Source organism: Acomys minous, assembly GCF_964271855.1.
Source record: "Acomys minous genome assembly, chromosome: 1".
Taxonomy (NCBI): domain Eukaryota; kingdom Metazoa; phylum Chordata; class Mammalia; order Rodentia; family Muridae; genus Acomys; species Acomys minous.
Window position 1 is genome coordinate 51,067,977 of NC_140483.1, and position 15,029 is coordinate 51,083,005.

General features: G+C 43.8%; 1 protein-coding gene across 2 annotated transcripts; it reads left to right on the forward strand.

Annotated features, from left to right (window-relative positions):
- Positions 1-6,462: 6,462 nt before the first annotated feature.
- Positions 6,463-12,681, forward strand: LOC311604057 (uncharacterized protein C1orf53). 2 transcript variants are annotated; one of them, XM_084793570.1, is made up of 3 exons: positions 6,536-6,820; positions 10,005-10,106; positions 11,428-12,681. In XM_084793570.1, exons 1-3 carry the CDS (start codon positions 6,584-6,586, stop codon positions 11,497-11,499), a joined length of 411 nt encoding a protein of 136 aa, XP_084649696.1. In that variant the 5' UTR covers positions 6,536-6,583; the 3' UTR covers positions 11,500-12,681. The 2 variants fall into 2 exon arrangements, with proteins under 2 accessions (XP_084649697.1, XP_084649696.1); XM_084793571.1 differs by lacking the exons at positions 10,005-10,106; positions 11,428-12,681 and adding an exon at positions 7,350-7,906 and having other exon boundaries at positions 6,463-6,820.
- Positions 12,682-15,029: the final 2,348 nt, after the last annotated feature.

Consider the following 15,029-nt stretch of genomic DNA (forward strand, 5'->3'; position numbering starts at 1 on the left):
TAGGGCCTCACAGCAGATCCACAATAAGGTATGCATGTGCACAGTCACTAAAAATAACCTGGCTATTTAGTAAGATTTCGGATTTAGTCTATCATTTTACTCTGGTTTTTAAAAAAACATTTATTTACAAGTAATATACATTTGTACAAACATGTAATATCATATATAGACACAACTCCAGGTGGCATTTCTGATAAGGTGTAGGAGAAAGACAAACAATGACGTATTTATGCAGTCACAAGTTTTCTAGTCATTTCTTTGTTTCATAGTATTACATGCACAAAAGCATGCAGAGATGAAAAGATGGAAAAGATATTTTCTCTATTGTTTGTAGTATTTTGAGGATACAATGCCAAAAACTAAAAGGGCATGTATAATTATGAGGTGTCAAGGAAGGACAACCAGGGTGAACCAAAGGAACAATTTATTATTATTATTATTATTATTATTGTTGTTGTTGTTGTTGTTGTTGTTGTTGTTGTTGTTGTTACTTGGTTTTTCAAGACAGGGTTTCTCTATGTAACAGCTCTGGCTGTCCTAGAACTCTATCTGTAGTCCAGGCTGGCCTCATATGTTATTTTGCATATAAACTTTATTCGTAGTAAACTACATACTTTTTACATGAAAATTTAAACACTAAAATCTCTGGGTGGACAGATGGATTTATTTTGCTTTCAGTAGCCACACTATAGTAGTTATTTGTTAATTGTGCCCTCGACATTAATAAAGTCCACTTTGAGACAGGGATGGGTGGGTTACTCACAGACAAGTGCAGATTAACCCTGCTTGAAGTAAGTGTCACCTGCTTTTAGAAGGCTGATTCAAGAGTGAACATGTTGCTGATTGTAAGAAATAAAATCCAGTGGTCCATTTCCAGAGGTGCCTCAAGCCAAAAAAATGCTAGAGCCTTAATGAAGTTTGATGGTCTCACTACACCCTACCCACCCAAACTCTGCTAAACTTTCCACCCTCGGAAAGTAAAAGTGTAGAATACAAAAATACTAATAGCCTAGCTTGCCTACAAGGTCACACATCTGATAACCTTGAAAACCAGAAGGTGTGAAACGTAGAGATGAAGCCCAAGTGGAGTGTTTTCCTGAGGAAAAAGTCAAAGTTAAGTGAAAGAAGGGAGGGCAGGACGTAGATGGCCAGCGAGACTGTCCCATCTGAGGGGGCCAGAGAGGTGAGGAAGGAAAGGGCTTTGCTTTCGTTGTGGTTTAAAGCTGGCCCTGTCCTCTGCACTACTGCCCCTCTGGGCTGATGCCAGACTTTGAAAAGTTGTAAAGGGCCTCACTCTCTATACTTGGAGGCCCGGTGATCTTTTTATGAAGCAGTGATCTTTGTGTGTGTGTGTGTGTGTGTGTGTGTGTGTATTACATATATACATATAATGTGTCCCAACTCCTCTCTACCTCCCTGTCTACACAACTTTATGCTCCCTTTTCTCCCTCAAAACAAAAGCACAAGAAACAAAAACCCTCCCACAAAAACAAAAATAAAAACAGACAGGTTAAAGTCTAATGACATCTTTTTTGAGAAAAATCCAAAACAAAAGAAAAAGTCCACAAAAATACTGCTGAGTCCATTTTGAATTGATCACCTACTCCTGGACATGAAGTGTACCCTGGAGTATGGTTGGTACACCCAGTGACTACAAAGCAAAAGAAAAACCAGGTTTTCCCTTTGACAATCGGTATCAGTTGCAGATAGCTTCTTGGTTAGGGAATGGGGTCCCATGTCCACTTCCCCGTCTCAGTTCTGGATTCCATCTGGCCTGAACCTGTGTGAGCCATGTGCATGCTGACATAGTCTCTGTGAGTACACATGTGCATCAGTCTGTTGTGTCTGGAAGACACTGCTTCCTTGAAGCAATCCTTTTTCTCTGGCTTATACAATCCTTCTGCCTCCACGTCTGCGTAGATTCTTGAGTCATTTTGGGGTTTTTTGTTTGTTTACTTATGTTTTGTTTTTGTTTTTGTTTTTTGAGGCAGGGTTTCTCTATGTAGCCCTGGCCATCCTGGAACTCACTCTGTAGACCAGGCTGTCCTCAAACTCAGAGATCTGTTTGCCTTACCTCCTGAGTGATGGAATTAAAAGGCATGTGCCACCACTGCCTTGCTATCCCCGAGTCGTGATGGAAGAGGTTTGATAAATACATCCTTTTAAGAGTTGGGTGCTTCAAAGTCTCTCACTCTCTTCACGGTGTCCAGTTGTGGTCCTCTGGATAAATTTCTATCTACTGCAAGAAGAAGCTTCCCTGTGTGGGTTGAGCAAAGCACTGATCTACAGGGATAGCAGTACTTTATTAGCAGGCATTTTATTATCATGCTCCTTTAGAAAAATAATAGTACAATGTTCCTTCCTACCCCTCGTCTTATGAGCTATCTAGTTTCAGGGCTTGGGCCACTTTAGTGGTGTCAGGGATGGGTTCCATTTCATGGAGTTTGCCTTAAATTCAGAGAGTGGTTGGTTTCTCCCATAACTTTTCTGCCGCTATTGTACCAGTATATCTTGCAGGCAGGCTGCTGTTGTAGGTTGCAGGGCTTGTAACTTAGACATATTGATGCTTATCTTTCTCCTATGGTAGTGTGCAGAGTACCTTTCAGTACTATGAACACCAGTTAGTAGGGGCGAAGCTGAGTTTCGTCTTCAGCAAAGGGGCCTTACCGTCAGGAGAGTAACCAATAGCCCTGTAAGTAGCCTGTGGTGTTTGGAGGGGTTCACGACACCCCCTTTGACAACTGTCCAACAAGATGCAACCCATGCGTGGCACTGGAGTTTTTATTTGGTAGCATAAGATGTCTAGTTGGGTTATTGCTCTCCCTGCTACTTGGTGATTCTATTTAGATTCCTGTCGTATAAAATAGGGACAGGGATGAGAGAGGAGGACACAAGAGGGGACATGGGAAAGAACAATAAGGAAAACCATTTGAAAGACATTATGGAAACCCAGAGCAAGGATATTTATTTCTCACCCTGCTGTGACTGCGAGGAGGCAGGGGGCTTCTCCCAAGCTTCACTGCAAGGTCTGTTTTTCTTTACAAGACAAGAATGAGAATGTGTGACACCCACAATGTGTTTTCAACCAGACTGTAGAAAGTGAATTAGCACTGAGGTAGAAAATGGAGAAAGCCAAGCTTTGGTCAGTTCATCAAATGCTAAATCTGGTTATCTTTCAAGATAGAATAAAAGTAGTGCTTTTCTTCTAATCAGACTAAGTTTTATGATGTATGTATGCATGTATGTACATACGTACGTATGTATGTATGTATATACATGTGGGTATGTATATATGGTTGTATATATCTTTAGGTATATGTGTGTGTGTAACCTTGCAACCCAAAGTCCTAACATCCCTATTTTAAAATTAACATAAATGAATTCTAGGGGAATGCATTTCTCTGAAACCTACCTTTAAACATGATGAACATGTTATTTGAGGAAGAGTTATGAAATCTATCTGAAGTGGAAGTTTCTGGCTTCTTCAAAGACTCAGTTGTGTCACGTGGTGTTTTTCTAAAAGATGTCTTGGGAGAGGGCATATGATGTGTGGCTGGGAGCAGTCACCCGAGACGGCATGTGATGGTAAGAAGGAATATAAGTGTAACTACGGACCGCGGGACAATGCTTTTTGCATTGCTACACTGCTACCCTGGGAACCTCTTCCCTGGCCTTCACTGGTCTTTGCTGGCCTTCCCTGGGCTTCACTTCACAGAGAGAAATGTTCCAGAGAACTTCTGGTGCTACTCTGGTTGACTCTGGCTGCTTCTGCTGGCTCACACGGATTCAGTGGACTGACGCATGGTGCCACTGCTATGGATTCCTACTGCTGTTTGGTATTGGCTATTGGACTGGACTGCTGGTACCCTGATAATGCAGAGCAGAATTAGCCCAAGGAACTACATCTAAACAGGTCCACAAATCCTTTTTCTCTATTAACGTTCTTTCTCTCCTTCCTCTGGTTGGCGGGTTAGAAGTGAGATTGAAGTGCTTAAGAACCCTAAATAAAGTAGGGTTTGAAAAGTCTAGGCCTGCGTCTACCTATTGTCATGCTACTTGAAAACCCAACTTTAATAGCTTTCTAATAACCTACTTTTCTAGAACCATTACAAAACATGATGGCCAAGGCATCTTATGAATGAACGCGTTTACTATGGTGGCTCGCAGTTTCAGAAAGTTATATTCTACGGTCATTATGGCGCAGAGCACAGCAGGAGACAGGCAAGCAGGCAGATCCTGGAGGAGTAGCTTGGAGTTCACATCTGACTCATAAGCTTGAGGAGCAGAGAGAAAGAGGAAGCTGAATGGGAAAGACGTGGGCTTCTTAAACCTCAAAGCTCACCTCTAGTGCCACACCTCCTCCCACAAGGCCACACCCCCTAATCTTTCCCAAACAGTTCCACCACCTGGGGACCAAGTATTCAAACCTATGCGTCCGTCCGTAGGGATCATTCTCCTCGTCTGAGGTTGGACTTGATGTCCTCACTCTCATAAAGTTTTGGCTGCTGTGGATGGAGAGAATCTGGAAAGAAAAGGACACACACAGGAACGTGCTGAAAGTCAGTCCCAGCAGGGGCCTTTCAAAACAGGAGACACAAAGACAGGTAATTTGATATGAGACAGGAGATCAAATAAAACTTGTAGATAGATATTTACTCAATATTTAAATGATGCCATAATTAAACTACCCAAAGACTTGGGAATTATTAGTAGTGAGATATTTTCAACCTTGATTATATTTTAAAGATGCATCTATTAAGAATGCCAGCAGTGTAACATGTGACTACCTCAAAGATCACCTGCAGCTTGTGTCTCCAGAGGTATAGACTTATTGGCAAGATTCTTTTTCTTTTTCTTAGACTGTATATTGTTATGCCTGGGACTCAGTTTGTAGGCCAGGCTGGCCACAACTGTTATGGCTGGAACTCTCAGTATGTAGTCCAGGCTAGCCACAAACTCATGATCTTCATGCCTGAGCACTAGGATTACAGGTATGTGCCACCGTACCCGCATCAAGGTGACTGCTAAAACTGGGAAGGAAAGAGACAATGAAGAAAGCTCCTGTGTGTTCAGTAAACCTGGAAAACCATTTTTTGAAATCTAATTATTACTGTTCTGAATCTTAAATAATTTTGGTTTCATGAGTTGTAAATATACAGAGGGTCTATATATTCCCTCCATCCAGTTTCCTCCAATGCTTACATCCTTCATGAACTATGATACGAAAACCAGAAACGTGATATTAGAATACTATACGTATAGTTCTATGCCGTCTTCGCAGATGTACATTTGTGTAAACTTCACGGTCAGTATGAAGAGCCATTATGTTTCTACAAAGATCTCCTGTTGCTCAGTCATTTTTTTTTTAGTCACTTCTCTCTTCTGAACGAGAATGATCATGTAACGGTTTCTCTTCGGTGACACGATGGCTCTTCGCAGCTTCTATGTCATCCTGGTCTGTTCCATTCCTGTAAAATGTGTCATCCACCATTTGAGCTGTTGGCATCTTGATCCTCAGTTTTAGATCTCAGTGCAATACATCTGAGCTGATAAATTTAATTTTGAGCTGTTGGTTAGTGACGAAGCGGGAACCTGACTTACACTTAGCTTCTCACGTTTTAACGATACTCTTTTTGGTTGCATTTACTTTGGTCCCACCCTTCCAGTTCCCTTAGGGTCTCGCAGAGCACAGGACACTGCAAATCTCAAATATACGACTCCAATATAAAGGAACTTTCGAACACAGGACTCCAATTTATTAATTCATTGAGATTTACAATATGGCAATAGAGTTGTTTCAATCTGTGATTAAGAAGACCAAATTGTGATTTTAGGGTTGCATGGTAAATGTCCATACTGTAAAAAGTACCTGGGACAGCCTAAGACACTATTAGACACCTTTCTCCTGTCCAACTACCCCAGTTTTGTTGTCAAGGACCCACTCCTGCCATTTGTTCTTTATACTGAAGAGCACTAACAAAACCACTCAACAACACCCCTTCTCTTGAAATTCAGGCTGTTGGGTCCAGGCCTGAGGGTGGTGTTAATTTAATGAACACATGAAATGCATATGCTAATTTCCTCTAATTAACTTTGTAGTTTTGATGTCACTGTTTCAGACAGGATTTTAGATTTGATTTTGTGGAAACTTATGTGAGGCTTTTCCTTGATTTTCATTCGAGAGTGTGACAACGAGCCCAGTCACCAAGCTTGTGCTTCCAGCATTATTCCCCTCACAGGTAAGCAGCAAACAAGCAACCTTTTCTAAATACAGACTGAACGTGCTTTCTTTCTTTTTTTTTTTAACAAGTATGATGACGCTGAATATGATCTAGCCTGACGCGAAATTAAAACACTCGCCCTCTACTTTAGAAGAAAAACATCAGAGAATTTAAGAACAGAGAAGGCACCTTCTTCCAGTCTTCAGGTGCTTTTTTTTTTTCTCGGCAGAGTGGGCAGGTAGAAGAAGCTGGAGACCCAGACCTCCTTCTCTGACCAGTGCTCCGCCTCCCCTCTCCACCACGCCCCCTAGGCCTGGCCCCGCCCCCGCCTCCCCAGCTCCGCCTCCCTCCTCGGCGGCGCCATGGCTGCCCTGGGGATCCCAGCGCTGGCAAGAGCAGCGCTTGGGAGGCCACCGCCTTGGGCCGAAAGCTTCCGACCGCAGCTCAGCCTGACCCTCCGCTCGGCCTCCAAGGGAACACGCTGCAGCTCCGCGTCCGGCTCCTGGGGAATGCCCGAAGGGGAGCCGAGGCTTCCGGCGAGCCAAGAGTTAACCGCGGCTGAGCGGCACATCGCCGAGCTGCACCTGGCCGCCTGCGCGGTGAGGCCCGCTCCAGCTTGCCCCGCCGCCTCTGCGCCTGCGCGTATCCGGCCCCGGGACCTACAGGCGGTCCCCTGGGTGGGGTGCGAACCTCTGGCCTAGGGCGGGTAGGCCTTGTAAGTCCACGGGGAGGGTCCTGCGAGAAGTCACGCCGCACTTTTGGGTTCCGGAGAAAGGTGCCTGCCCTGAGATTGGGAATTGGGTTTCTGATCTGTGTCCCAGCCGAAAGCTTGGCTCCCGGGTTTGTGTGTGTGTGCGCGCCCTCCAGTGTGAGTTTGTTGGGTGGGGAAATGGGGTGTTAAGGAACCGGCGGTGGGAGGATTGAGCAGTTACAGGAAAAGTATTTTGTACGGACATGTTGCCTGTGCAGTGCTAACTTGAGCAGTCGGCCATCCAGTGACTTTAATAATGAAAACATTAAGACAGACGCTTTACATTTTTGCCTTGTGTTCTCTCATCCTTTGCCTCCAGTCCAAGTGAGCAGAGGAAATTGCAGGCAGGCGAGTTTGCATTTTTTTTTTCTCCCTAGGCATTCTGGAATAACCTTTTCTTCTGGTTTATGGATTTGACAGTTGCTTGTCACCACCAATATCTCACCTTTATCTCACTTCAGTTTCCTGACATCTTAGCCCACAAGAGTTTGAAGATAGCATTGTTTGCATTTTAAGTTCTATAATGATATAAAAAGCGATTTGTAATAAACCTGTATATTAAGCTCTGTGTTTGGCTAGTACTTGATAAGACTGCTGAGTATTTTTTTTTTTTTTTTTTGGGTTTGGCTTGAGCCACAGAGGTAAAGAGGAAAACCTTGAACATTTCCTAAGGTTGCCGCTCTCTCCCCTGAAAGTAGAAAGCCCTGAGAATCCACTACCTGACCCTTTCCTGTACGGAAAGCCAATAAAGATTCATCAAGAGATTATTGGCAGCACTGGACCATTACTGCTTTTGCTCTTATTTCAAATACAACACATGCCGTTTGTTTCCACCAAGTCACCATACGGATATGGTGCATCAAAACTTGAAGCCTCATAATTTTTAGAGCAAACAACAGTGGCATGCAAAGACTGGTCCCGTCACCATGGGGGGGTGGGGAAGGGACTTACTTCCACTGGGGACCCACAACGTTGTCATCAATGTGGGTTTCACAGGCTAGATGACTGTTCAGGAGACCACAAGCAAACCCCCCAAAAGTCCTCTTAACCTTTCTCCTGCTGCTGCTGCGCTCGTGCATCAGTGGACATCTTGGTCTCCAGTCAAACTGTCAGCACACTTGCCTCATCAACATCCGAGGCTCATTTAAAGAGGACAAGCTGAGCGTGTATAGGAGTCTGCAGGCTCTGAGCTGCACCATCCACGTGGAGAGCTGGAGAGCACAGGCGCGGGAGCAACCTGTTAGGTTCCCAGGTTGCCAGACAACTATCACCAGAAAACACACAGAAGCTGAGAAAGGTGAAGACCACTAAAGACTTGGCAGTGTTCTGTTTATTTGCCCTCCAAATCTTCAAACCTGACTTTTGTGGGGAGGGGAGAAGAGGGGAAAAAAAAAAAAGAAGTGAGGTCTTGACAGTGGGTCATTCTAACGATTCGGGAGGCCCACGAGACCAGCATGGGACTTGCTGGATTCTTACTGTCCTGACCTATCGGTGCATGAATGCCTTAGAGTGGACCGAGACTTGAATCAAAATGAGTTCTCCTAACGGTCAACCCTAATGAGTGATGTCACTGAATACAACGCTGAGCAGCTGGAGTTGTTCATGTCTAATTTTAAAACGTATGCCAGCGGGGTATGGTGGAGACAGGGGCAGGTGGATCTCTGTGAGTTCGAGGCCAGGCTGGTCTACAAAGTGAGTCCAGGACACAGAGAAACCCTGTCTCAAAAAAAATGAAAAATGTATGCCATAGCTGGTAGTACTGGTACATGCCTTTCATTCCAACAGAAAGGAGGCAGAAGCAGGCAGGTTATGTGAGCTTGAGACCAGCCTAGACTACGTAGTGAGTTTCAGGCCGGGCAAGGTTATACGGTGAGACCCTGTCTCATAAAAAAAAAAAAAAGGAAAACTGTATTCCAGAAGACCTTCTGCCTTCATGCATGTTTTAATCAAAGTCTATATGCAAGACTGATACACTGTGTTTTTAATGGTGAAAGTGTTATATAAATACCCCTATGGTAGTTCCCCAATAAAGTCTGGAGGCTGAGAAACAGCACTGAAGTGATGCAAGTCCTTGGGAGAAATGACATCTTACCTTTTTCTTCACACAAAGTGCTTCGGAGGCTTGCTTCTAGGTTTTTAAGACAAGTGTTTCTCTGTGTAACAGCCCCGGCTGTCCTGGAACTCTCTTTGTAGACCAGGCTGGCCTTGAACTTACAGAGATCCACCTGCCTCTGCCTCCCAACTGCTGGGACTACAGGCATGCACCACCACTCCCAGCTTGAGGCTTTATTTTTAAAATCACGATTGTACATAGGCTGAAAATGCGTCCCTGGCATTTGAAGGGGGGAATAATGGAAGTTGCTTTTGATCAAGCTTGTTAAACAAGTGAGTGTTAATGTGGCAAAACAATACGTTTTCAGTTAAGACTAGAACTAGCAACACTGCTGAGGGAGGGGACAGGAGAACGGTGTGGAGTTCGCAGTGGCGCAACACATCATGAAGGTACAGAAAGTGTTCAATAATAGCAAAGGCCATGCTTTTCTGTGAGGGCTGTTTGGCTTTGATTAGCACCTTTCCTGGGCGTTTAAATCATTGTCCGCATATTGTAAGTACTGAAATTGTAACTGCGACTTCTGAGTGCAGTTCATTTCCAGTCTCTTAAGCTCCTAAACTCATCTAAATCACCTGTTACGAAGCTTGGTACCTAGAGGCGGAGTGAAAAAAAATCTCAGAGCAGTGCCTACATAGTGATTGGGTACAGAGGAGTTCTTGTTTTTTCCATCAACTTCTCATTTTACTCAAACTGTATGTTTCCCTCTTTAATCACATACAGTTAGATGGTATATAATGTTGAAATGCTTTCGCTCCATAATTGCAAATGCCACTTCAATTACTGGGAAAGAAATTTAATGTTGTTCTTTTATTTATTTATTTATTTATATTTTTTTTACAGTACTTTTGTACTAAAAATATTACTAGGGAGATATGACAAACATTAACGAAGATTAATGCGTTGTTTCATTACTCTTCAGGCTGGCCAGCTAAGCTATGTGGATCCAGCTACCGGCTATGTGGTTTTCACAAAGCTGGCCCACTTGCAGAGAGGTGCCTGCTGTGGTTCTGCCTGCAGACACGTGAGTAACAATTCTCGAATTACCCCAGCAGTTTGCTGAGCTTCTGTAACTTCATAAATACCTATTATTTGAACAACAAGTCAAATAAAAAAAGCTAAGTAAGACCTAGAGTGTGCTTTTCACAAGCTGTTTTAGCAAAGGACAATGAAGCTGTTAGTACCAACACAGGACCTTTAAAGTTAATGGAATTTTGTAACATTTCACTGCAAGCATCAGCTCCTCCAAATGCTAAGACTTGAAATTCAGGGGAGCTCTTTACTGCCGGGGAAAGCTTTCATGAGGTCTGAAAGAAGTTGTATTCACTAGGTAAGCACAGAGCACAGGAAAACAAACAAACAAAAATGTTGCAGACCGGACTCTAGAAATACTGCTACATTAAGAAACAAATTTGCCCAGCGTTGAGAGGTAGACCTCCTCCAAATGATAGGACTTCTTCCTCCACATCTGTTCTAGTCTGGGGCTTGACTTTCCTCTAGGCATATTCTCCCTCACACCCTAGCTCTCTCTATCTTTCTGTCTCTGTCTGTCTGTCTGTCTGTCTGTCTGTCTGTCTGTCTGTCTGTCTCTCTCTCTCTCTCTCTCTCTCTCTCTCTCTCTCTCTCTCTCTCTCCTATCTGCCCCTCTTCTCCACATTTCTTCCTCTGCTTTCTTCTAGTCTGTGCTTAAAGTAACTGTGAGACTATATTACTACAAAGTTAGTGCTGTAGGTCTGAGTATGCTTACATCAAGAGATACATGACTGATTTATTCCTCCCTCTATTCTGAGTAAGAACAAGTCAGATTTTCTTTCTATTGGGCGGCATGCACACCTCTGAGGTACATTGTTATTGGGTTGAGATTCTAAGCAGGTGACACCTGTTTAAAGAACACTTTGTATGTTTTTCCTGCAAGAAGATGTTATTTCCTTTCCCTAGCCTACTTCTAGGGACCATTCTAATTAAAGACTAGGCACCAAATGTACTTAGGAGCTGTAGACAGTGTTTTAAAAGTCAGTCTTCACTTTTATGGATGCTCCTACTTTTGCCATGAACTGTTTCTAATGAAATTCATGAGAGCTTTCTGTAATTGTAGCAGCCACAGGTTTTGTAAGAATGGGGGCTTGATAGTAAAATTCTTGAGGTTAGAAGGATAGACCCAGGAAATGACTCCTGGATCCTAATTAGGGCCATTCACCCAAGTGTCCCATTGTGCTCTTTAGCCCCAGGGATCATTCAAGTGACCTAAATATTGCCAACAGCCCCGTCTTTCCACCTCGAGAAAGGTACTTTTCCACAACGAGTGTTAAATAATTCCGTAATAGTTTATTGTCTTTCTTTTTCAGTGTCCATATGGCCAAGTCAATGTGAAAGATCCATCGAAGAAGAAGCAGTTCAACTCCTATTTTTATGTTTGATGGTGCCTTCCTATCTGTTCTGTCACATTGAACTTATGTTTTGGAAGATCAAGCCCTGATCTGGAATTCTTATCTGTTATGAATATTTGAACAATGATTTAATATTAAGTACACATATTCAAGAGAACATCCATAAAATGCACATTATCTTCCTCTTTGCTGCATGACCACACGCATACATTGAAGAAGGAAATAATGACTTTCCTATTACAGGAAAGTAGCTGCCAGGTCGCAGGAGCAGATTCAGGTTTTCCTTAGCTTTGCTTCTGCCATTTCTTTTTTTCTTTCTTTCTTTCCTTCTTTCTTCTTTTTAAAAATTTTATTAATTTATTATGTATCCAGTGTTCTGTTTGCATGTACACCAGAAGAGGGCACCATATCTCATTATAGATGGTTGTAAGCAACCATGTAGTTGCTGGGACTTGAACTGAGGACCTCTGGAAGAGCAGACAGTGCTCTTAACCACTGAGCCATCTCTCCAGCCCTCCCATTGCTTTCTTATCAGTGCAAGGAAAGCTGCTGGCAAACACCAAGCACGTTCTTTATTTTATTTATATCTTCAACTTAAGGAGATGGATACAGTACCATGTAGTGCAGCATATGCATCCAGGAAATGCCATCCTGCAGCAAGAGCTTCTCCCATCATCTGTCTGTTCTGTCAGTGTAAACTTTGTATCTTTCTGGCATGGGTCTCAGAGCACTAAATGTGCCTCCTTTAGACCATTCCTCCGCATCCCCCCACCCCTTTCCAGTTTTCCTTCTTTTCTTTTGACACCACCCAGGCAAATCTGCCTTTAAACTTGTCATTCTTGCTCTGTGTCCATTTTATCCACTGTAGTGTTTCCCCTGTAAGAGCCCAGCCTCCAGAGAGACTGGATCTCCCAGGAATTGTTCTTTTCACACCTTCTCTGCCCGTCCTGCAAGACAGCAGCCACCAGGAGGCCCTTTGTCTGCCAGTGAAAGAGAGTTGCCAGTAACTGCTGCCCAGAGCTGGCCTTCAGGCTTGGACCACTCAGAGATATTCAGATCTTAGGCAACAAAAAGGTTCAGTGCTACTATTCATTCTAAAATAAAATTCTTAGTTGTAAAATATGTAAGAAGAAACCTAGTAGTTCATGTTGTCTTTAATTACTACTTTGTTGTTTTTCATGCTGAATATTAAATTGCATCCAAAACCTGTTGGCCATGTTGATGGCTCAGTTCTTCAGGTCATCTAACCCTGGTACTCCAGGAAGCACCCCTGGGATGCATGTAAGGTGCCTGCAGACTCTGGGATGCAGGTAAGGTGCCTGCAGATTCCTTGGATTAAAACGTTACCATATTGGTCCTGGTATGGTCATTCATAACTGCAAGTTATTCTGAGGAAAGGAGAGATTGTGACTGTGAATGCAGTTAATCTTTTCAGAAAATCTACCTTTCTTTCTTTTCTGTTTTCTTTTTGTTGTTGTTTGTTTGTGCTAAAACTGAAGATTAACCAGATGGTTTTCTAGGGAGAGGATGGATGCTGTTTTCTTCTGTAGCCCTATGAAAGAGGAAGAAATACAGTCTAAAAAGATTCTGAAGAATCTAGAGAAGGGGAGATTATTTTGAAAAAGAATCCTACTCACGGGAGTGTTTAGAAAAAGACTCTTTTATGGATGGAAGGAACCCCTAGGGATGCTCTTTCTTCCTCATAGTACATTCCTTCAAAACCAACCAACCAAAAACCAAACAAAAAACCCCACCCACCTACCCAACCAAAAACATCAGATAAAAAGCCTAGCCACCACTGAGGTTGACAATTCTTGGGATCTCAACTTGCAGCTCACTAGCTGCTGGGTTAGGGAGGAAGGAAGACTGGGCATTTATTCTTGCCTGTGCCTGATACCATGAGTAGAGGTAAGCTGTGGCTCTGGAGAGATCCACCTTGGCTGCACCAAGGGTCTTGGTTTCAGCAAAGTACCCTCACTCCAAAAGCATTTGTAAAGTCCTTTGCTCAATACAGTCCTAACAGCAAAAATTGGTAGGGCTTGGATTCTTCTGAACAAACGGTATAACAGTGGCAGCAGGGGAGGTGCTTCCACAGTAAACACAATATTGCCACATAAACGGACTTTGTTGCAAGAGGGTCTAAGCTATATTGTTTTCACACATTGTAAAGTAAAAACTGGGGTCTCTTATTAGGTGCATAGATACAAACACATGGAGATGTTCAGAAGTTGTAATGTCCTCATATAAATCAACTCTGCTGTAGCTCCACGCTCAAGGTTTCTGGAGACTCCTTCTGCCCCAGGGCACAATAAATCAAGAGAGACTGATTTGGGGATTGTTTCTAACACAGAATGACCCGGTGGAAACTAAGGTTACTAGCACAGGGGTGCAGATAGATTTCTGAGGCTGCATTCTTCTTTCAGGTGGGAGAAGACCCTCCCTAGCTGTGTAATGCACACTCCTCTCTCTTCAGGAGCTGCACTGTCCCCCCTGATTAAGAAGGTCGTGAAAAGGGAGAATTGTATCTTTTCAAGTAAAACTCGAAGTTCCAAATACAGTGTTTACAACAGATGAGATCCTAAAGTTTTCATTGGCTCCACCATGGGTCTTTCTTTCAGCAAAGTGTCCCTCTCCAAAGGCGGGTTTTTTTTCCCCCAAAGTCCTTTGCTCAACAAAGTCCTAACATCAAAAATTGGTAGGGCTTTGATTCACCTCCAGACAAGATTAGGGAAGGAGGCCCTCTACCTACCCGATGAATGACAGTTGCTACATGGGTTCCCCAGCTGTTAGAAGTCGCGGGGCTCCAGGTCAGCCCAAAAGGAACCTTGCCCCCTCCTCACCGCCCTTCACTCCTCGCCTGTTTCAGCCACTTCATCTTCTCTACCTTCCACCGATGGCTGAAGCTTGTGAGCTGGCATCTGTCACTGGTGGAGAGTTAAAAGCTCCGTGTTACTTTTTCACTCTCCTACAATAGTTAAGATGTACTTCGGATTCCAAAATGATTCTGTCCTTTCAAGGGGGGGAAAGCTCTCCCCTCCCTCTCTGGTGTGTGTGTGTGTGTGTGTGTGTGTGTGTGCGCGCGCGCGCGCGCGCGTGCCCCCATATATCCTTATCAAATACCTGAAACCGTTACCCAAAGAAGTTAAGAGACGCTGCATAGAACAGAACTCCAGAACAGCTAAGAGTTCCTAGTTAAAGGTAAGCATAAAAGCTGAATGCCAGAGTCTCGTCCCCCTCCAGGAGGGTACAATAGAAAAAATTAGCTGAATAGACCGGGGTGAGCCTGGCAAACGCGGGTAGGCTAAAGGGACTAGTTCACTAAGGCTAGTAGAACCCGAGGCGTAGTCCCCAGGGAGATTTTCTGCAGTGTGGGGTGCGCAGAATGAGCACGCGTGGGAGGGGGGCTGGGATTTGCCATTCCTGAGCTGTCCCTTAAAGCCCCCAAACTGTGGAGAGCTTGTGGAACTGGCTGGTTTCCACACCCGCATAATTCCGTGCCTGGTGGCTTCGAGGCACACAAATGCCTTCAGCCCTTCCAGACTTTGGCCCGTGCCAAGTCA